At 48.4% G+C, this 22,373-nt stretch overlaps 3 protein-coding genes across 4 annotated transcripts; 1 reads left to right on the top strand and 2 right to left on the bottom strand.

Annotated features, from left to right (window-relative positions):
* Positions 1 to 282: 282 nt before the first annotated feature.
* Positions 283 to 5,184, bottom strand: ndufs3 (NADH:ubiquinone oxidoreductase core subunit S3). Its single transcript, XM_088611019.1, has 7 exons — positions 5,062 to 5,184; positions 4,539 to 4,601; positions 4,119 to 4,216; positions 3,016 to 3,165; positions 2,355 to 2,480; positions 1,407 to 1,526; positions 283 to 566 (listed from the first exon to the last, which is right to left on the bottom strand). Exons 1-7 carry the CDS (start codon positions 5,114 to 5,116, stop codon positions 399 to 401), a joined length of 780 nt encoding a protein of 259 aa, XP_088467145.1. The 5' UTR covers positions 5,117 to 5,184; the 3' UTR covers positions 283 to 398.
* Positions 5,185 to 6,354: 1,170 nt separating this feature from the next.
* kbtbd4 (kelch repeat and BTB (POZ) domain containing 4) lies at positions 6,355 to 13,203 on the top strand. 2 transcript variants are annotated; one of them, XM_088611491.1, is made up of 5 exons: positions 6,355 to 6,542; positions 8,020 to 8,524; positions 9,651 to 9,792; positions 10,225 to 10,331; positions 10,517 to 13,203. In XM_088611491.1, exons 2-5 carry the CDS (start codon positions 8,060 to 8,062, stop codon positions 11,375 to 11,377), a joined length of 1,575 nt encoding a protein of 524 aa, XP_088467617.1. In that variant the 5' UTR covers positions 6,355 to 6,542; positions 8,020 to 8,059; the 3' UTR covers positions 11,378 to 13,203. The 2 variants fall into 2 exon arrangements, with proteins under 2 accessions (XP_088467617.1, XP_088467618.1); XM_088611492.1 differs by lacking the exon at positions 6,355 to 6,542 and adding an exon at positions 6,599 to 6,915.
* Positions 13,055 to 21,302, bottom strand: ptpmt1 (protein tyrosine phosphatase mitochondrial 1). Its single transcript, XM_088611493.1, has 4 exons — positions 21,004 to 21,302; positions 19,486 to 19,566; positions 18,120 to 18,311; positions 13,055 to 16,100 (listed from the first exon to the last, which is right to left on the bottom strand). Exons 1-4 carry the CDS (start codon positions 21,148 to 21,150, stop codon positions 15,969 to 15,971), a joined length of 552 nt encoding a protein of 183 aa, XP_088467619.1. The 5' UTR covers positions 21,151 to 21,302; the 3' UTR covers positions 13,055 to 15,968.
* Between the last annotated feature and the right edge of the window lie 1,071 nt (positions 21,303 to 22,373).

The raw sequence follows: 22,373 nt of genomic DNA, 5'->3' as shown, positions 1-22,373 counted from the left end.
ACCCCGGCGTCCTGGCCACATTTCCCATTGGCCCTTACCAGTCATGGCCTCCTAATAACTCCCATCTCTGAACTGGCTTCATCACTCTGCTCTCCTCCCCACTGAGAGCTGGTGTGTGTGAGAGGACTGGAGCATTATCCAGGTGGGGCTGCACACTGGTGGGGGTGGAGGGGATCCCCATGACCTTTAAAGTGCTTTGAGTGGAGGGTCCAGAAAAGCGCTATAGAAGTGTAAGCAATTATTATTAAGACACAATTATTATTAAGACACAAGACAACAGAGTACTTATTTCAGATTTTATTTACATAAATACTGCACGAGAGGGCGCAGAGGAACAGGCGGGGCGCCCCCCCCCGAGTGGGGATCGCACACACACACGGTGTCGGGCTCGGGGAGGGTTATTTGCTCTCCGGCGCCTTCGCCCCGGCCTCCAGCTGGGCGCTGCCCCTGGGCTCCCGGTGGGCCGGGAACGCCTCCCACGGGCTGTTCAGGTCGAACTTCCGGAACTCCTGCGCCAGCTCCACCGGCTCGGCCACGACCCGCTTCACCTCGTCATCGTAACGCACCTGGCGGAGGGGGGGAGGGGGGGCACAGTGAGGGGCAGGGCCGGACTGGGGTGCTCGTAGGCCCTTCACTCCGAAACGCACACAGAGAGCGGTCAACGCCAACTGACGTCGAGGGACAGGATGCACTAGTCTAAACTTAAACTTAAACCAGTCTAATGCTGAACCACGAGATTGATGGAGCGAGTCCAGCGACCATCACTTCGATGCTTCTAGTTTCTAGAACAGCCCCTAGATAGCGCATGATTATTGATTTGGTGCTCCTCAAGTTGATCGCAAGCACGTTGTTTCAGTTCGTTGTTTGTTAGTCACTAGTGTTTCCCTCCTTCGTAGGCCCTAACAATGTCATAGGCCCTAGGCCCTGTGCCTGCAGTGCCTGATGGGAAATCCGGCACTGGTGAGGGCTGAGCGACTGCCTTCCTTCAGGCCGGCACCCAGCCACCTTCCCATTCCTATCTGACGTGAACGAACGCTCGGCTTAAGCAATTGAGGGGGGGAAAAAAAGAACAGCACAGAAAAAAAAAACATTCCAGGTCTTCGACAAACAGTGACTGAAGAAATTCAGACACCCGGTGTCACAGGGACTGACTCATCGAAAGAACCGGATAATTAGAGCAATGAGGCGACTAAGAGATGCGACACAACACAAGCTCGAGGATAAGAACTAATTTTTCTCAGACAGAGCCCCACACTTTCCCCTATGCACTGGTGAATCATGATAACACAGAGAGAGAGGGCTGTTTAACACACAAGGATGTGAAAAAGTAACAGGTCCGAGTTGCTGTTCTACAGCAGTCTTCCCAACAGCGGGCTGACAGGCTGTGACCGACTGACACTCCCTACCTCCACGTATCCCGAAAGAGGAAAGTCTTTCCGGAATGGATGTCCCTCGAACCCATAGTCTGTGAGGATCCTCCTCAGATCTGGGTGATTGGCAAAGAAAACCCCAAACATGTCCCATATCTGAGGGCACAGCAGACATGACACTATAAATACGGGAAACAGGTTAAAATGATGACATCAAACTGGCCGACCCACCCCGCTGCTGGGCCCGTTTCCATATCGTGTTCAAGCCTGCAAGGGCTCAGCCGCTGTGCCAGATACAGCCGTGACAACGCAGCGCTCCCCCACAAAAAGTATTTCGATGAATTACAACTGAGGTACACGCCTTTTTTTTAAAGTTTTTTAAAATTTAAGAGCTCAAACAGTTTTTCCCATCGGAAATCGGATGCAAATACCAAAACTAAACCACCGCTAGCTGTTCCATACATTGACACATGATGCCAATAAAGTTCTTTTGAAGGGACCTACAGATTATATAACGGGTTGTGATAATATATATGGCATACAAATGCAGTCCATATGCGTGTGACTGGACCTATTAGCTCTGCTGCCTTGCAGCTCTTGGGTCCCGGGTTCGATTCTGGAACGGGGTGCTTCTGTGTGGAGTCTGCATGGTCCCCAGTGTTCGTGTGGGTTTTCACCGGGTGGTCAGGTTTCCACCCGCGTGCTGTGTGTTCTTCCAAGAAAGGACGCTAACAACCAAATGCAATTCCCCTTTCTATATCTTTCCTGCCTTGATCAGTTGGCATTTAGACACTGCCTCGGTGTGCACGTGTCCTGTGGGTGGCTGGCACCGGGGTGCAGTCATACCTTCTGCCCTGAGTTTACAGGAGAGGCTTTCTGTTCTTTCCAACCTTTTCCAGGGATATGTGACTTTCCGACAGCTGACAACAGATGAATAAACATGGAGTCTGCTGAAATGAAACCCCGACTGGCCTGGTCTCCTACCTCTCTCTCATACCAGTTGGCTGCCTGATGGACTGGCACTGCAGAGTCCACTGTGGTCAGCTCGTCAGTGTAAGTCTTCACGCGAATCCGGGAGTTATAGCGCAAGGACAGGAGGTTGTACACTATCTATCGTTTTATGAAAAAAGAAAGAAAACAATTTAAAAAAACACATTATGCCGCTTAACATCAGCTGCCCAGTCAAAAAAAGATTAAGACCTGTGCTAAATTTTAAATGCCTCTCATTACATCATAGAAAATGCCTTCATGGAGTGGATTTGACCTCTTCAAATAGCTTCAGAATGTTTTTCTTAAACAAATGGGCCTTCTTTAACAAAGCATAAGGCATTTGAGATGTGGTTCCAGCCAGTTGTTGCTCAGAACGGTGAGCATGTAATCTACAGCATGCCCTTGTCAAATATGGATAAGCCATTGACTTTGTGTCGTCAGAAGTAGGGTGAGGAGCAGATGCTGGCTGTCGCCTTACAAACATTGAGATATAGGTGAGGATTCAGAGCTTTTCACCAGGGTAAAGCAACACTGCCTATGGACAAGATGGCGGCGGCTATCAATCCCCAGGGTACTGGGTGGGAACTGAACCTGCCCTGCTGCACTGGTGCTGGCGACTCATGGGGACAAAGCGGGCCCACGGGGCATGCGGTACCTCGAAGCGGTTCTGGCGGCTGGGGATGTCCACCGCGGTCAGGTCGGCCAAGCTCTTGAACTGGGCGTTGGTGTGGTCGCGCAGGAACGTCAGCACAGGGATCACGCCGTCCGGGTGGATCATCACCTCCAGCTCGTTGAAACACGTCACCTGACACCACGCAGTCGGACAAAAACCAAATACAAAAGGTGAGGTGGGAGCGTGACCATGAGCCACCGGGCTGGAGGCTTTCCCCCTTCTTCAGATGGTGGGGATCCGCTCGCCGTTTCCTGTCACCCCACCCAGCGGATTCCTGCCGCCCCCGTGTTGCTGCACGAGAGGAAGGAAGACCTGTGCGCGCGCACACACTGCTGACACTCCCTACTGTCATAAACATTCGTAGCTGGACATGCTGCCAGCTCACCGGCCTCAAGGAGACATAGTTATGGGCTGTACCACGGCAACTGAAGACAGCTCATCTCCTGTGGCACTTGGCAAAAGGCCGCTACTTGGGTTGGTCATGGAAATTTAAAGCAGGGGTCTCCAACCCTGGTCCTGAAGAGCCCCAATCCTATTAGTACAGGGGTCTCCAACCCTGGTCCCGGAGAACCCCAGACCTATTAATACAGGGGTCTCCAACCCTGGTCCCGGAGAACCCCAGACCTATTAATACAGGGGTCTCCAACCCTGGTCCTGAAGAGCCCCAATCCTATTAGTACAGGGGTCTCCAACCCTGGTCCTGGAGAACCCCAAACCTATTAATACAGGGGTCTCCAACCCTGGTCCTGGAGAACCCCAGACCTATTAATACAGGGGTCTTCAACCCTGGTCCTGAAGAGCCCCAATCCTGTTAGTACAACCCTGGTTGTGCTAAATCAAATTTGATGATTTTCATAAGCAACAGCATATTCTAGTAGATGCCACTGATCCGAACCTATGAAAAACAAAAACTCAAAACCAAGTCTTGAAAATAAAATTCATGCCAAGAACTTTTTATTCAAAGAATAAGAAAGATTAAGAAGCAAAAACAATTTGCTCACAAAAATAACTCAGAGGCCAAATCTGTTTGGCAGAGACCAAATGCGTTGAAGGATTGGGCTAATTTAACCACACAAATGACATACCTGCACCTGCTGCACATATTTAGGAAGGATTTCTGCAACATATTCACCAAATGCTGACAGCTGCTTGTGAGTGACTTCATCCTTGGGTCTGACAGTAGCTGAGTGCCAAAAGGGTATAAAAGAGTTATAAGATAAAGGGGAATGGGAAAGGCTTGACATTAAACATAAAAAAAAGATGGAGTCAGTAATATCCAGCTTCTGTTCAAACATTTTCCCTCCTGAATCACACTTACTGTAAAAATAATCACAATGCATCATGAATGTTGTTTAGTGGCAAGTAGCTTTCTGCGCTGGGACATTTAATATTATTTGTTTTTGTCTTTTTCCTCTCGTAAAGAGGTTTTCGAAGAACGTTATCATCACAGGACTTTATCATAACCCAGGCTTTCTAAAGTCGATGTCCTATAAACGAACACTCACGCCTAGTCTCGGTAGCTGTGCCCTCTGACCTCGCTGGCACTACAGCTGCACTCCGGGTGGCAACTGAAAAATGTGAAAACAAGAAAAAAAAGTCACGCAGTGTCCAATAATAAAAAACTCTAGACAACGTGTACAGTGTTTTCATTGTTAGTGCAGAGTCCATTCTACTGCTATCACCACATCTGCTTACCAAAATAAACCATTAAACAGTATATATAATAAGGTAATTTCCGTGCGGTTATTTTTGCACTATGCATTATTTGGTGAAAGCAGAATATAACCGACTCTTCGGCTCCTAATTCGCAAGAATTGCACATCACAACGCTTTGAAATGTCATCTTTCAACAACAGAGCGCTTCGTAATTATCACAGCAGAGAAAGGTCATGCATAAAAAACACCAAAGTGCATTTCGGCTCACGGAAAAAAAAGAATCAGATCTACACTAAGGCAAAGCACGGACACAAGTATTTTATAAATATATATATAGTCAAATTATTAAATATCTCAAGTGTAAATACTTACAATTAAAGCTCCTACTGAATCCTCCGCGGACAAACCGAACCAAGGAGGCCGCCATGTCTACCCGGAAGTTGGTATCCCCAAGGCTGTCCGCGAGAAGGAAGTGACGTTCAAAACCACGCCGAACTATAGTACCTGCCATGTTGGCTCAATTGTTTCCTATGGTTTTATTTAAGATGAGCCAATAATTCTTGAAAACGAGTAACAGCACAAACAACCAATAAAACAATGTAATATTTATTAAATATGTATATAACATTTTTTTCCTGTATACAGTTTGAAAAGAAAGCAGTAAACAAATAAATTGTACTTTTTAATTTGCTTGAATACATTGTGATCTTGTGCATTTCCTGGTTATTTGCGTTTTTCTGTAACTGTATTACAAACAAGCTGCAAAGAAAATTCAAAATGACCTAGGCAACAACTCACCATGGGCCAAACACCTGGCACATGACATTTAAAGCAAACAAATGATAGCAGATACGCAAAACGTAAAAACGTATCTGACAGATGATCTACTGGACAGTTTAGATAGGCTAAATGGTCTCCATTGTCTATAACGTATCTTTTTTTTCTTGAGATGAAAAACACTGAAGAGAACAATGAAAAAGCCTTACACGTTTATGTTGATACATAGTTTCTATCTCCCAGAAGTTAAGGAAACAGAAATATGTAGGCTATATAGTTAAAAAAAAATAGATTTTAAACAAGGGATGTTAGAATTGTATAATGTGCTAATATATCTAATTTAGAACACTATATACACATTACAAAAAATATATTGTTGCTCTGGTATCAATTTCCCTTTTGAGGTTAACAACATGTCCTATTCTGATCAGCTGAAAAATCTGACTCAATTTAGGCATTCTTGTGTTCATAAAATTGTGTAATGCAGTCGTGAGTAAGGCCTCATTTACAACAACAGAACAAGTAAAGGTTTATTCCATGCTGAAAAGAGGAGAAAAGAAACACAACGTTTCGGCAGTGGAGCCTTCTATGGGTGTGTTTCTTTACAACAGCCGATATCCCGGCTTCCTTCAAGAAAGTATCCCGCTAACTAAACGGCACCTAGTTTCATTGTGGCTTTGGGTCTTTGCAAGCGATTTTTCGCTGCCATTCTAAAGACCTTCAACTTTCCCCCCCTAAAAGTATCTTTACTATATTGCATTGCGGTAGAGAAAAAAAAAACTGCGTTCGGTCTCTTAGCATTTGACGTCTGCCAAGTGGAATCTGCTGAATTGTGAAGCCGTGTGAGCCGTTTCCAGCCGGACTCTTTGGAGTGTTGCACACAGCCGGAAAGGGGTCCTCACGGTTTTCCCTTCCGTGGTGTTGCTGGTGCTTCTTGATGTGTTTGTAGGCAGTCCCTCTTTTCGAGTTCCAAAACAATTACAGACAACAAAAAAAATCAGGGATTGGTGTCATAAATAGCTGCACAGTTATTAAGATTAAGAAAACTTCAGGGTTGGAGGTTTGGGAAAGTACAGGTAAATCTTGCAGATTTTGGTTGAACTTCAGAATAAATGCTCGCAGATGATGTGTGTATGTGATAAACCCTGTTGCAGCATTAAATTGACAAATTGACACATCTCACAAGCTGTTCAATAAAGAAAAAGGACGTTAATAATTAATGACGATTGTATCTCGCCTAATAAGGTTCTCATTATTAGCGTCTCACCCGCTAAAATCGTGGTGCCCGTGTTGAAGAAAATCGCTCTAGTCGAAAGCAAAGATTAAAAGATGAATTTCTGATCCTGTTTAGCTACGTTTCAATATACCTTTGCACTGTTCATCGACTATTTCAATGCGATCTGTTGCAATAATGAAAGCGATTGAAGCTAAACTGAAAATGGCATACATGTATGTGTATTTTTTAACAAACTCTCGTCGTTAAGAAAAGCGTTTCCCAACGAACGCAGTGTTCTTGAGGCCTGATTTGTTGTTGCGTATGTCGTTATGCACCTTTACGAGAGCGCTGAGAGTTTCTCGAGTTTTTGTGTGTTTTGCTCACGAGCTACCGGGCCCAAGAAGCCGGTTTTGAGACCTACTTTAATGTTATTTACTGAAAATTGACGGTTATGTTATGCTCTCTATGGCCAAGTCCCGGAGAGCAAAGCAGTGCAGCTTGTTTCTTGTAGAAAAATGCTTTAATGGAGGGATTTACCCATTAATATTCAAATCTAGTCATTGAAAACTTGGAATGCACTGTAAACCAGATATCTCAGTAAAACAGGATATTGCATTAGTTGTTTTAACGTTGACATTGTAGAATGGCATTGTCCTACACAGTGCAGTGTTTTGGATTCATGGAAAAAATAACCAAATAGCATTGTATTCATTTTACAAATTGTTTATTTCACGAAGTTACTCATTACCAATAGTGGGCCGTACGATCTCCTTAACTGTGACATGGTGGTTAGCACAGTTTCCTGCCTTGGACAGCCTGTGTGTGTGGAATTTGCATGTTGTCCCCATATTTGTGTGTGTGTTTTTTTAACAGGTTTCCGGTTTCCCCCCTCACCACCGCCTGAAGATGTGTACATCGAGTTTGACAGGATTGGCTACACGAAAGTGTGCCTTTCCAGACAATCTCTGGGGCCTGTGCTCCGTGCAGCCCCTACAGATATCCTCCTCTTTTTTTCCAGTGACAATCCTGATGTCATTCATTTACTCAATTGAACCACTAGCTAGTAAATTATGTTACAGCAAGAACAGGGAACTTAGGATATTACAAAATCTTTAAATATTTAATCTGGAAAGTGACATAGTTGCTAAAATATTTAGGAATGTCTGAGGATTTAATACCAGGTTAAATAGTTAGAAATGTCTGGTTTCACGTTCTTACTGTGACGTGCATGTTCTGATAAAAGGTACCGGCGACAGGGGACAATGTCCTGACTAATATTAGGGACACACAGGTTGCTGCAATGCCATAAGACTCTAAAACTGTTTATTGTGCGTCAGGTGGTCCAGTCTGTGGTCTGTTGCTTTGTTGGCCGATGACATGGAGTCCTGTGAGGATACAGGGGTGCTGAATGTCGGAGGCCCGCTGGGAGAAGAGAATTATTTCCTGGGCTACACCTTCACGGATCGCTCGCACTCCAGCCGCGTGGTGAAAAGCATCATGGACCTGTGCCTGGAGGACGGGCTCTTCGCGGACGTCACCGTCGTGGTGGACGGCAAGGAGTTCCAGCTGCACCGCCTGGTCCTGTCGGCCCAGAGCTGCTTCTTCAGGTCCATGTTCACCTCCAACCTGAAGGAGGCGCACAACCGCAGCATCGAGCTGAAGGACGTCAGCGCCCCCGTCTTCCAGCTGCTGGTGGACTACATCTACCACGGCACCATCAAGCTGAGGGTGGAGGACCTGCAGGACACGTACGAGATGGCGGACATGTACCAGCTGACCGCGCTGTTTGAGGAGTGCTCGCGGTTCCTGTCCCGCACGGTGGACGTCAAGAACTGCCTGCAGGTGAGGAGAAGGACATCTCTGGGGTCTTTAAGCCAGTGGCGGCCAAGAGTCGGGCCTGGGGGGGGGGGAGTTAGAATGAAAGTGGGTTTTCTCGCAGTCAGGAACTCTGTGGTTGCCAAAGACGGGGGTGGAAGGAAATAGCACCATCAGGTGCTAAAATAATTCAAGCGAGAAGGTGAACTCAGAGCCCAGATGAGATGGAAACCAGAAACCCTTGTTGCCCTTGAGGTTCAAGAGGCTAGTCTGGAATCTTTCACCAACGCTCTTCTGCCCAACGTAAAGGCCAGGGAGCTAGGAAGAGCTAGAAAGCCTGTTGCACTGTGGATCTCTTTGGCCCCCACTGGTAGAAACTCGTGGTAAACACCATAGGCATTCCTGTCCCAGTCTGCTGCAGGTCCTAATTCCAGCAAATCGTTAACTGGTTAATGAATCCATCTGGAGCAGCTGGGTGAATTTGTTAATTAATTGTCAGTTAAGTGAATAAAGGACTGGGCTCAGACTCCCGCGGTACCATGTCAAGACTGTCTGGAGGGCTGAAGGGTCTTGTAGTTTTGATCAGCCTGAGCTCTTAATGACTTGTTTGCACCAGTTGACTAAACTGGTCTTAATTCCCATTGTTTCCCGGTCTTCTACTATTGTGGATTTTAAAGTGTAATACTGTAGTATTGTAGTGTTCAGGACTGGGCTCGAGCAGCACTGATTGAGCTGTCATATAGACATGGTCTAACGGATGACACCTGCTGGCCCGACGGGGTTATGGACACCCCAAAACAAACCGGCTAGCTTTACAGCGCCTCTCCACCTCTGGGGTATTTTACTCCTGGTCTGAGTCCCCCCTCAGAAAGCTAATTCTTCAACTCAATTTCTCATCGCTCCTTTCTCTTTTTCACATTTGCAGAAGAATAGATTACATTAATTGTGTTTTGCCCCATGGCAAAAGAAGTCCACAAGCTGAATAAAAGGTTTATCTCTTGAAGAATATGGATAATACCTGACAGGAATTTGACATGAGAGGCCAGGTCTAAAGAAGAAGAAGCGTTCTCCTGTAAAGAACTTAGGGAAACGCTCAGCCTCTTGTGCCTTTGTGATTTTCCGCTCGGATGTGTCGTCTGTCTCCCGGCTACAGGTGATGTGGCTGGCCGACCAGCACAGTGACCAAGAGCTGTACACCGCTGCCAAGCACTGCGCCAAGATCCACCTGGTGCAGCTCCACCAGACAGAGGAGTTCCTCAGCCTGCCGCTTCGCCTTCTCATGGACATCATTAAAGGTCGGTTTCCTGTGGCTGTTCTTGTGTGTCAGCTGGCTGCAGTGTCCCAGGATGGAATGAGCACTGCCAGAAAACAACGTGAGCCGACCCATTTTACTGATGTGTCGCTACTGGCCTTTGGAGCTGTGGACGTTATGCATTCATGTCTGAAAGCATCTCGGCAGTGTCACCAGCATGTGGTCTAGCAGTCACACCCGACTGCTGCAAAGGATCGGGTCAGTCAGATGTTGTTGTGTTTGGTGCCAGAAATAGAACCGCGAATTACTGGCAAGCAGACGCACTGGAAAAGTGCATGACGTACGGATGTTGGATGCTAAATTAGAAAAGTTACTAATGCCCTCGACTCTCTGTGTGATTTGTGTGATGCGTGAGGTAGACAAAATTCACTGGCAAAGAGGTGAGTTTTTCTTCTTTTTCCTTTCCTCCTTCTAGATGGAGTTCCAAGCTCCCAGAACCCGACAGCCGCAATCGATTCGTGGATAAACCACAACAAGGAAGAGAGGCAGGAGCACTCGGATGTCCTCCAGGACAGTCTTAAGGTACAGTGGACAATTTGTTTGGACCTGGAAAGAGGGTCACTCCAGGGTCTGAAGTGAGAAGGGCGCGTTCGGCGTCTCGGGCGCAGGTTCCGACGGGGGCCGAGAGAGCAAGCCGTGGATGTGCTCCCCGGTCCGGCGGTCGGTGGGGGGGGGGGCACCGCGTGACTTCTGTTGCCTTGTTGCAGGAGATCGGCGAGAACGTGCACATCTACCTGATCGGGAAGGAGGACACCCGCACCCACTCCCTGGCCGTGTCCCTGCACTGCGACGAGGACGACGCCATCAGCGTCAGCGGGCAGAACAGCCTGTGCCACCAGATCACGGCGGCCTGCAAGCACGGCGGCGACCTCTACGTGGTGGGCGGGTCCATCCCCCGGCGCATGTGGAAGTGCAACATGCACACCATGGACTGGGAGCGCTGCGCCCCGCTGCCCCGCGACCGGCTGCAGCACACGCTGGTGTCCGTGCCGGGCGAGGACGCCATCTACTCCCTGGGCGGGAAGACGCTGCAGGACACCCTGTCCAACGCGGTCATCTACTACACCGTGCGGGACAACATGTGGACCGAGACCAACCCGCTGGACACCGCCGTGTCCGGGGCGGCCGGGGTCAACCTGGGGGGCACCATCTACCTGCTGGGCGGCGAGGAGAACGACATGGACTTCTTCACCAAGCCCTCGCGGCTCATCCAGTGCTTCGACACGGCCGCCCAGAAGTGCCACACCAAGCCCTACCTGCTGCCCTTCGCCGGCTGCATGCACGCCACGGCCCACAAGGACCTGATCTTCGTCGTGGCCGAGGGCGACTCGCTGGTGTGCTACAACCCCCTGCTGGACAGCTTCACCCGCCTGCGCTTCCCGGAGGTGTGGAGCTGCGTGCCCTCGCTCTGGAAGGTGGCCAGCTGCAACGGCTGCATCTACGTCTTCCGGGACAAGTGCAAGAAGGGCGACGCCAACACGCTCAAGTTCAACCCCGCCACCTCGGTGGTGTCCGTCATCAAGGGCATCAAGATCCTCCTGACGAACTGGCAGTTCGTTCTGGCCTGATCACAACCCCCCTGCCCCCCCGTTCCTCCACCCCGTCCCCCGGCCCTCTCCCCTCCTCCCGGGAGAGGGGGCGCTGCGAGCCCTTCACTCTGCGAGCTCTCCGTCCCGCTGCCAAGGGAGAAGGGGAAAAAAATAACCCCCATCCGGCGGACCGGGATAACCAGAGGGCTCGGATGTTTGGAGGAGCGCGGATCCGCCCCCGAGAGTCCCAGCTTTGTGATTCCGACGCCACGCGCAGCAGGGCGATTCCCACGCCGAGCTGCGGATGCTGAAACCCCACACTAAGAGCCTCGGCAGCTCTCGAAGACGAAAAATACGATTTCCCACCGGCAGACGCTGACCGTCTTGCTCCTGTGGTCTGTGACCTGTCCGTTACCCATGAATTTTCTCGGGTTTGTTCGCCTGCTGCAGACTCTGTTTGATGATTCTCCTGTACGATAGCTTGGTTTGATATGTTTTGCCTTTTCCTGCATTTTCAGAGGGGTCTTTCGGCGTGTGGAATACCCTAATGCCACCTTAACGCCGCCATCACCTTGCACTGAACCGACAGTCGAGTATTTCACAGCTTCATTCCATGCAGACATGGAGTGACTGCCCTTCCTCGTTTTCTCCCGTTAATAATTCATGCGCAGTGCCAACTGCTGTTCCCTTCAAGGTGAAACAAACAGCTTATCAAGGGCAGACAGCCTTTTGGAGCGATTTACTGGTGAAAGACCGGTGAAAGTGGATTGTGTTTTTGGACAAACTAATTTTATTGTTTGACCATCATGCCACTGTAGACAGTGAAAAGGTGTGGCTGGTGGGGTTGATACTCTTGTGGTGTTAATAGCATTTTTTGCTGTCCTGAATAATGAAGGCAAACCGATTCCACGTGCCATTTCATGCGCCAGTCCAAAAAACAAGAAATCAAGGCTAAAGCTCCAGGCCTCGCAGCCTGCCTCTGTCGAAGGATGGGACATCCTCCATGTGGCAGGGTCAAGCAGAACCACGTCGAGGAGCTGGCTGGTGACCATCGCTGCAGATAGGAGGACCGTTTCTGGCGAGATTGTCTCATTTTCTGCTTCGCCTCTCTCGCGCCCTCTTGGCAGTGGCAGGTGGAGCCTGTGGAAAGGAGGAGCGCTCTGGACACACAGAAGGCGATGTTCTTTCAGTTTAATAGCTTCTGTGAAGCTAGATGCCACCATCCACCCACGCGGACCGAGGAGACTTTTGTGTTTTTCCAAGAACGGCGGGATCTGGTGTTGTGCACGATACACGGAGCTGAATCCGAAGTGCAGCTTGCCCCACTTTCCTACCATCGCTGGATCAATCGCCTGTAGAGCTCGGTTGTAAAGAAACCAAGCCCGATCGACCAACAGAACCGAGGTTTTCTGTGCAGATGTATATGAGGAAGATATTTCCCTGTATGTAAATGTTTTTCTAAAGTAGCTTTGCAACAAGTATCTATTAAAAAAAAAAACGCCGTATGTGACTTACTATTAAGTTTAACACTACTCGTGGTTTGAAATATCAGTTAGTTTTCCTGCTCTTCTTTACAACTTGAACCACACTTGAATATCCGATGTAGTAAAGGGTTCCTTTAATGCAGACTTTAGGAGATTCCGATGTTAAGGATATGTGAAGCAATGTACTTTTCAGAGGAGAAGCATGGACGCATTTAACAAACACTGAAACAACTTGTAAAAATAAGTTTTATTAGATTTATAAGAGATGTATAATATACAGGTTAAAAAACAAGGTTACAGCTGTTCATGACTCAGTGTTATTTTGAGAATGTGTTAACAAGCATGTTAAATACATTTAAGCTTTTTACAGCTTTTTGGTGATATTGCTTGTTCATGTTTAATTTGAAACGTTGATAGATAGGACTGAAACAAGCTAAATAGTAATAAGTGAGGGAGTGGAAGTGAGCTGTTTTTTTCACATAGGTGAAAGCTGACCACTGTTTCATAAAGCAATGAATGAATCAATCAATCAATCAATGAAGGAGCTGCTGGAATTGGCACCAGGAAAGGCTATTTTCCAGTTGTGAAAGTCCCATAAACAGACCACGACAGCAGTGTCAGAGAAATAGCCCCTGAGGTGAGAAAGCATATGCTTGGAAAACTAGAATCACTTGCTTAGCCATGGGAAAAAAACAATCTGTGTGACATTATCCCCACAGGAACGGAGACTAGAGAACCGTGTCTGGTCCTACAGGATTACTGCACATATTTCGCAACTTTATTCCTGCTTAAATTAGGATTCAGTACTGGCACAGGTTCTCTTTTCCAACACTGTTCTCAACTGCTTCATGCATGTTCAGCTCAATCCATTGACTGTGGCAGTCGGATGTCAGCAGTCGGTAGGCAATGTGAGAGTTCCGAGATCTGGCAGAGGCCTAACCGACAAATTCCCATGAATAAAGTGTCCTAATGTTAAGATCAGATCTGCATGTTTTGATTCCAGGAAACTGCATTTCCCAGCCTGTATGCTGCGGTCTGCCCTCAGGCATTAGCAGGAAAAGTCACATATGAGGAAAAGTAAAAACTGAATAAAGGAAATATTGTGTACACACGTATTAGTTTTGTGGAGTCACCCAAGTGTCATGTTGCACATGAGACAGGGGCCAAGCTCTGGGGGTTGTGTGGCACGCAAGGTCAGTTTTAAAGTCTGACAGAGAAAAAAACAACGTCCTAGATCACCTGCGCAAGAGCCCCTTGTTTCACCAGGATAAGGTGACTGTGCACGTTCAAGCCAACTCAGACTCAGCACTGACATAAGTTGTTTATAATTATTAGTGATGAGGTGCACGGGCTGGGAAAGTGTAGACAAGGGTGTGACACAAAACCTTTATATTCAAGTCTGCCCTGGAACAGATGCTGAGAGACGCTGCTTTGAAAAGCTGGTGAGCGCCGTGCATCTCGGCAGCACTGTCGAGCCCCATACAGGCAAAAAATGTTATGAATCCAAAGCCCTTCCACCAAAGTGGTACTTGACTTGGAAGTGGCACAGCCTCCTTGTAATTAGCCTTCGCAGTATTTCTGTTTAAAAAGCACTTCCATTGATGACACACTCACTTTTCCAGGCACAGCCGCCTTAAGCTGCGTCGAGTGGTGTTGCTACTTCCTCGAGAGCGGGTCTCTTGATTTGTGTCCACATCAGATAAGCAGTCCTTTCACTGAAGGGGGCACACTTTTTCCCTAACGCCCAACACACAACCACGGTGCAAGCAGCTCATTTCACCCTCGAGACGATTCTAAGATGCAGATGAATGTGAAACTCGGCATGGGCCAGCAGTCAAAAGCGTTCGCCAATGGTGAAAAGTAAGCTATTTACATTCACAAAAACTAGATGCATTCAAAAGAAGTAAAGAAATAATATATACAGTAGAAGCATTAAGAAACATCTTTCATTAGGCATTTTATTTCTATTTTAATCTATTTTATTCAGATTGAATCTTTACTTAACCTTAAGAGAGCCCTTGGGTCATCACGGTTTGGGATTCACAGGAAAAAGAAAACATTGAGTGTCTGACTGAAGTTTTATAATAATTCCAAACTGCTGGAATGCACCAGGTTTCCAAAAAATCATAATCATGTTTTGGAGAGAATAGTAAATCCCCTAGAATAACACTTGAGAGGACATGTGTCACTTGTTCCAATACAAAATGTTTTTCAAAGTACAGTATTCTTGCAAGCACAAGGACATTGGTATTCTGCTTTGTTTTGAGAAATCAAACAAGGAACTGAAAACACCAGTTACTGTCACTGGTAGATTTACGATAAAGGGAACAGATCTGCAGGTTCTTGCCAACAGGTGGTTTCAGTTGATAAATTAAGTAAAATTATAATAATGTGTATTTTTGAAGAAAGTTGGCCTGGACATCACTGGCAATCCTAAAACCCATCAACAGAGACAGGTCTCTATACCTTCCAACAGACAGCAAGACAGCAATATTTTCGCTGCAGATTAAACAAAATTGCAGCTTGAGATGATGGGTTTTTAAAGAAACATTTGGAACAACACATTTCATTGGTTTCAGTGCAGTTCAAATGGTTTTATGCATTTACATACTGTACAATACATTCTTCTCACATTAAGCTTGAATATTGCATGTGACACACGTACAGTAAGAGTACTTCCATCCCCTTTAATTTCGAATGCTCTCCTATGGAATTCACATATCCAAAACACTGCAAAGTTTCCTCGTAAAACGTAGGCTTGAGTGGTGGCACAGTTGTGCAGTGTTTAGCTCTGCTGCCTGGCAGCACTGGGGTCCCGGGTTCAATTCCAGACCTGGGGTGCTGTATGTTTGGAGCTTGTATGTTCTCCCTGTGTTTGGATGGGTTTCCAATGGGTGCTCTGGTTTCCTCTCCCATTCTTAAGAGATAATGGTAGGCTAAGTGGCTTCTGGGTAAAGTGGTCCTGCTGCAAGTCTGTCTGTGTCTGGGTGTACCCTGCAGTGGACTGGTGTCACCCTCCGAGGGGTATCCTGCCTCGTGCCCAGTGCTTCCCAGGATGGGCTCCTGCCCGCCGTGACCCTGCATCGGATACGCGGCCATCTAAATCAATGCGATTCAGGCTGGATCGTCGACTGCCCCCTCTCCCGTCAGCTGGAATCCTGTGCGCAAACCTGCCGATGGTACTGGTGCAGCACCTCCATCTGCGCGGCGCGGACAAGGATGTGAGGGCGCACCGAGGCCAGGGCCCTGCACGCCTCCTCGGGGCTCCAGCAGTGCAGCTGCACACAAAGAGAGACAGCAGAGCCCCGTCAGACACAAAGAGAAGACAGCAGAGCCCCGTCAGACACAAGAGAAGACAGCAGAGCCCCCTCAGACACAAAGAGAGACAGCAGAGCCCCGTCAGACACAAAGAGAGACAGCAGAGCCCCGTCAGACACAAAGAGAGACAGCAGAGCCCCGTCAGACACAAAGAGAAGACAGCAGAGCCCCGTCAGACACAAAGAGAAGACAGCAGAGCCCCGTCAGACACAAAGAGAAGACAGCAGAGCCCCGTCAGACACAAAGAGCAGACAGCAGAGCCCCGTCAGACACAAAGAGCAGACAGCAGAGCCCCGTCAGACACAAAGAGCAGACAGCAGAGCCCCGTCAGACACAAAGAGCAGACAGCAGAGCCCCGTCAGACACAAAGAGCAGACAGCAGAGCCCCGTCAGACACAAAGAGCAGACAGCAGAGCCCCCTCAGACACAAAGAGAAGACAGCAGAGCCCCCTCAGACACAAAGAGAAGACAGCAGAGCCCCCTCAGACACAAAGAGAAGACAGCAGAGCCCCGTCAGACACAAAGAGAAGACAGCAGAGCCCCCTCAGACACAAAGAGAAGACAGCAGAGCCCCCTCAGACACAAAGAGAAGACAGCAAAGCCCCCTCAGACACAAAGAGAGACAGCAGAGCCCCCTCAGACACAAAGAGAGACAGCAGAGCCCCCTCAGACACAAAGAGAGACAGCAGAGCCCAGTCAGACACAAGAGAAGACAGCAGAGCCCCCTCAGACACAAAGAGAGACAGCAGAGCCCAGTCAGACACAAGAGAAGACAGCAGAGCCCCGTCAGACACAAAGAGAAGACAGCAGAGCCCCGTCAGACACAAAGAGAGACAGCAGAGCCCCGTCAGACACAAAGAGAAGACAGCAGAGCCCCCTCAGACACAAAGAGAGACAGCAGAGCCCCCTCAGACACAAGAGAAGACAGCAGAGCCCCCTCAGACACAAAGAGAGACAGCAGAGCCCCCTCAGACACAAAGAGAGACAGCAGAGCCCCATCAGACACAAGAGAAGACAGCAGAGCCCAGTCAGACACAAAGAGAAGGCAGCCGAGCCCCCTCAGACACAAGAGAAGACAGCAGAGCCCCCTCAGACACAAGAGAAGACAGCAGAGCCCCCTCAGACACAAAGAGAAGACAGCCGAGCCCCGTCAGACATCTCCCAGGACTGCTCCTGAAGCTGGAGAGAACACTAACATGCACCGATCGGCACCAGCCAGGACACGTCAGACTCCACTCTGCGTGGCCAGGATCCTTCTGCAAGAGCAGTTGACGGCTTACAGATAAAGAGGAATCAGCTTCAGTGTTTAAAGATATTTTTTTTCCCCACTCATGTGAAAAATGTGTGGCGAGTCATCAATTATAGACGGAAGTTATTTGCATTCAACATAAAGACTTCAGTTACACCTCAGAGAAAACCTACCCCAAAAAAGCAACACTACAACATGTAATATATCTTTTAGTTTATATTTTACGCTTTGTTCATAGACCGATAATGGTACGTACATAAGATACTGCTCTACTGTGCTTGAAGATGGAATATCCCTCATATACAATAAGGTGGTTAATTCAATATCAGGATATTGCATGTAATTAGCATTTTAATCCCAATGCACTTTAAATGCTGAAGGGGACCCAGGTCATCCACCCTTGATGTGCAGCTGGACCTGCTGTCCCATTTCGCTGTAGGTCAGGTGGAGTAGTGAGAAACATCCTGTAGGACTGAGAAAGCCCAAAGTGGAACTGAACGACTGCCCTGGGGTTAGAAATCTCACTACTAACACCAGTGACACATGCCCTTTAATAACCCAGCGGCCAGGACCCGTGGTTCAGCGTTTCATCCCGAGGGATTCCAGCTCAATCCACAGGAATAATGATCATATGACTTTATCTCTCTCTCCATCTCTTTAAGGTGGGAATCGACGTCTGGGTCCTTTTCTAACGATGGCTCACTCGCCTCACGCGCCTCCCTCGACCTACCTGGATCAGATACGCGGCCACCACGGTCGCGCTGCGCGACCTCCCGGCCTTGCAGTGCACGTAGACGCTGGCCCCCCGCTGGCGGTGCCGCAGCGCGAACTCCACCCCCCTGCGCAGGTCCTCCAGGCTGGGCACCCCGGTCAGGTCCACCGTGCTGAGCCTCAGCTGCTCCACTCCCGCCTCCCTCCAGTCCTGCGGAGGAACGGACAGGCGGGGCGCCCCCCAGCGTCGGCGTGAGCATCATCCATCAGCACTGTCACCCAGCTACCGCGGTTAATGCGTTCAGTTCAATTCAAGCTGTACTGTCCCCTGGCAGGAGCCCGACGCTACATCCACCCATTCCGGCTGCTTTATCCAGCACTGGGTCGCAGGGAAGCCGGAGTCTGTCCCGGCGAGCAACAGGCACAAGGCGGGATACACCCCGGCCGAGACGTCAGTCCCCCGCAGGGCAGACGCACGCACACCTGGGCCAGTTTCCCCAGAAGCCAGTATGTCTCTGGAACATGGGGAGGACGCACAAGCTCCACGCAGAGGGAACCCCAGCGCTCTGAGGCAGCGATGCTAAAGACCGCGGCACTGTGCCCACCACAACAACACAACAATACAACAGGAACAGACAGTCTTTGCTGGTTGCACCGTACCACGGCCCTTCAGGAGATAAAGAGGGTTTCGTTGTTTCGGAGTGAGAAGGCAGAGGGGCTGAAAGATTTCACGAGTCTTGTGCCACTACTACTACACCTGGGGACACAAAGACATTCTGTAGAACCCTCTGCATGTAGAGGGGAATTCTGTCTACCTTCACGTAGCTGAGTTTCTTAAACAAAACTGCTGGTGTATGTAGCACATATTCATAGCTTTGCCATGCATTATCATGGCTTCTCTGCTGCATCCCACAGTCAGTATCAAGCCTGGCGGTAGCTCCACGACGCTCTGCGATTTCCCTGAACCCTACTGCACCCTGTTTTCAAATTAATACAACAGTAATTTTGATCTTGATCTGTGTTCATTTGTCCTCCCTAAAAGCCAGGCCCTGTCCAGGTTATACAAGCAGCGCAGCCTGTGTCCAGTACATTACAGTCCCTGCAGGTATTTTTAAGGCCCAGCGCCATTCCCCATTTCGGGCGACACCTGCTCACCCCCACACCTGACACTGGAGGACCTGAGCGAGCAGGGCGTGGGCCTGCGCCTTCCTGCAGCCGGAGCAGGGCACAATCTCAGAGCAGATGAGTGAGAAGGACCCTGCTGGTCTTTCTGTGTGAGAAAGACGCTGTTAAAAATAAAGAAACTACGAGTCTCCAAGGATACCGGTTTCGAGCGTCAGAGCTCCTTCTGTTAGCAGCAGACAGGCCGGCTGTGATCTCCTCACCTCAGCCGAGTTGCAGAAGTATTTGGTTTCATATTCCTCGTTCATGGTGATCACCCCTCTCACGTTCTGTTCCCGGACCAGCTGCAACACAGAGCGCACAGCAGGTGAGCAGCGCGGGGGGGCGACGAGTCCACAGGCCATCCGATGACACAGAAACCGAAGTAGCGTAACTATATCTGCACGCGTACCGTTCTTCTGCATAATTCGGCTTGTAACTACCGTCCATCCACCAGACAAATAAACAAACTAAAGTGGTATGACCTGTATTTCCTCAACAGAAAAAATAAAAGCAGCTATTTTTACATTTTTTAAATGTTTAAATCAGGCCAAATGCTCAATTATCTGTCCATCCATTTTCAAAGTGATTCGTCCAATTCTGGGTCATGGGGCAACCAGAGTCTATCCTGGCAGGCCAAGGGTGCAAGGGGCAGGATAAACTCTGGGTAGATAGACTGAAAAACAGACACCAGTGCACTAAGGGCAATTGGCCTACCAGTCTGTCTTTGGACTGCTGGGGGAAATCAGACCGCTCGGAGGAAACTCCTGGGGGGAACATGCAAACTCCACACAGATAGCACCCCAGGAATTGAACCCAGGGCCCCAACCCTGCGAAGCAGCAACAGTAACCACTGTGCCACACTCTGTAACGGTCCTCATTGATGTTAATTTATCTGAGGCCTTTATTCAATGTGACTGAGAATTGTAAAAATTAAAATACGGCAAAAAGCATTTTGTGTCATGCAGAAAAGGCTAAGGATTTGTCAATGCAAGAGCAGAGCAGTTATACCAAACACAGTGAAGAGTTACAGAACATAAAAGTACAGTTACACAGCAGACAAGTGTGTCAGCCACATTTGTAATGGATTTGAGATTGGCTCAGATACCCAGGTGAAAACATTTAATCGCTTTATCATTTCAGACTCACAAATGATACAATTTGGACAGCATTTTATAGAAACGATATTGCCATTATGGAATCAGTGCAGAGAAGGGCAACTAGATACATTCTGGAGCCAAGCTGAAGGGACTGAGTCTCTTTAGTCAGAAGAGTGCCACCGTGTAACAGGGCATTCTACAGAAATGTGCCTATACTGTGCAATGTCTGAGCGGTATAAGACCCTCGTCGTCCGTCTCTGCCATCAAAAACACATTCCTTCAGGTTTTCCCAGGTTTCACTAAAAACTTCCTCTTTCTTAACATTTTATTTCTGACGGCGTACTAGTTATTTTATAGCTTCACTACTTAGCGTTTCGAGATATCGTCACAGGTACCCCCCCTTATAAGAATCAATTTTATTTATATATAGCGCCTTTCAATGCAGCGCATTCTCACTCATAGCTGTGTATTAAAAAACACGTGCAAGAACATGTCGCGCTGGGTTTTACACACACACACACTCGAATGCAGCGAACTGTTTTACGATATTTCACCGCGGTGTCGAAAATCCGATTGAGTTTATTCCCCCCCACAAACTCGGCAAATCCAAAACTTCCGTGTGCACGGAGTTCAACACGTCACCTCATCCGTCATCCACCTGAACGGCAGCGCTCCGAGCACGACCGTGTGATCCACCCTGTCGAACCAGCGCCTGGGCGAGATCTTCTCCATGCACACGTTGTAGGCCAGGGTGGGGTAGAAGAGTACTCTCGCTAACACCCCTGCCATCGCCGCCGGTTTCTGCGATGTCCCTCCCCTCTCTATCTGGGCGCCCAGAGAATAACTTTCAAAACGCACGACCCCTGCCTCTCCCCTCCATTTCAATCAGCCCGGCCAGGGAGAGAGAGGCGCACTCCTGCGGTCGGACCCTTTCGGTACTGTTCGTGCGCCCCCTGCCGGCCCGGAAGACCCGATTCACGCTCAACCCGCCGGCTGGGCGACCCAGTTTCAAGAAAAGTTCTGTTCGCCAGGAAGACCCACGCTTTGTTAAAGCCCCCAGACCCGAAAGTCTGTTGCTTTCACTTAATTTGATTTTCACATGCGTAGCTTGTAAGTGATGAAGCGTTTAAGGCGATACATGCTATGTGACACACACTCCTGGGACTTGGGCACAACTTTGCTTCGCCGTAAAGGAGAAGAACCCATACCTGCTGTTTTCGAATTGAAGATTATCGGTATTAATCCCCTACTGTCGCGGTCCTGCGTTTTTAAGGGACGGCCGCTCAAGAGGCAGTAAATCTTGTCTTCAGATAAGGCCGACATGTTAACGAGTCTGAAAGGTTTTAAAACGCCGAATACCAAAATTAAATTGACTTTTTTTTGTAATAGGAAGCTTTTGTAAATTATAGATATACATCCCGACGCCTAAACCACTACCCCCCCATCTTAGGGAAAGAAAAAATCGAACATAATTTAATCAAATATTCAAAACACTGTTGCAGTCAACACTAGATTCGTGTTTTCTGATTTGTTCATTCCAGGGGGACAGAAATGTAGGGATAAATGTTATTGTGCTTGTATAACCTTAACGCGATTAAATAACGCTCGATTCCAAAGAAGCCGAGATACAGGTCCCTGTGTTATCAACACGCGCCTTCCGAGTTTTGACCATATAAGTACAAAGATCCCCCAAAGGCTATGTGCACAGACACAACGGGGAGGGAAAAAAAGCAAACATCTTCGTCCTAACGCGGAGTCTACACCGATCGAGGTGCCCAGCAGTTCAGTTTTCCCTACAGTATTTGAAAATGAACACCGGCATTAGTTACTAGAGTTCCTGGAAAACCTGTGTTTGGGTTTGCTTGCATTGGGACCGACTTGCACAAGGAGGAGCCATCGAGGGAGACCTGTTTGGATCCACTGAACTAACACGATCCCGTGTTAAAAGACTAGGATTGGGATTATAGTGACCGTGGATCAATAGCTGCAAGTCTGGGCCCCTGTGCACATAT

This window comes from Lepisosteus platostomus, chromosome 18, assembly GCF_059453375.1.
Source record: "Lepisosteus platostomus isolate fLepPlt1 chromosome 18, fLepPlt1.hap1, whole genome shotgun sequence".
Classification (NCBI taxonomy): Eukaryota; Metazoa; Chordata; class Actinopteri; order Semionotiformes; family Lepisosteidae; genus Lepisosteus; species Lepisosteus platostomus.
The sequence above is the reverse complement of the archived record's forward strand: the minus strand, read 5'-3'. Positions and strand labels throughout refer to the sequence as shown.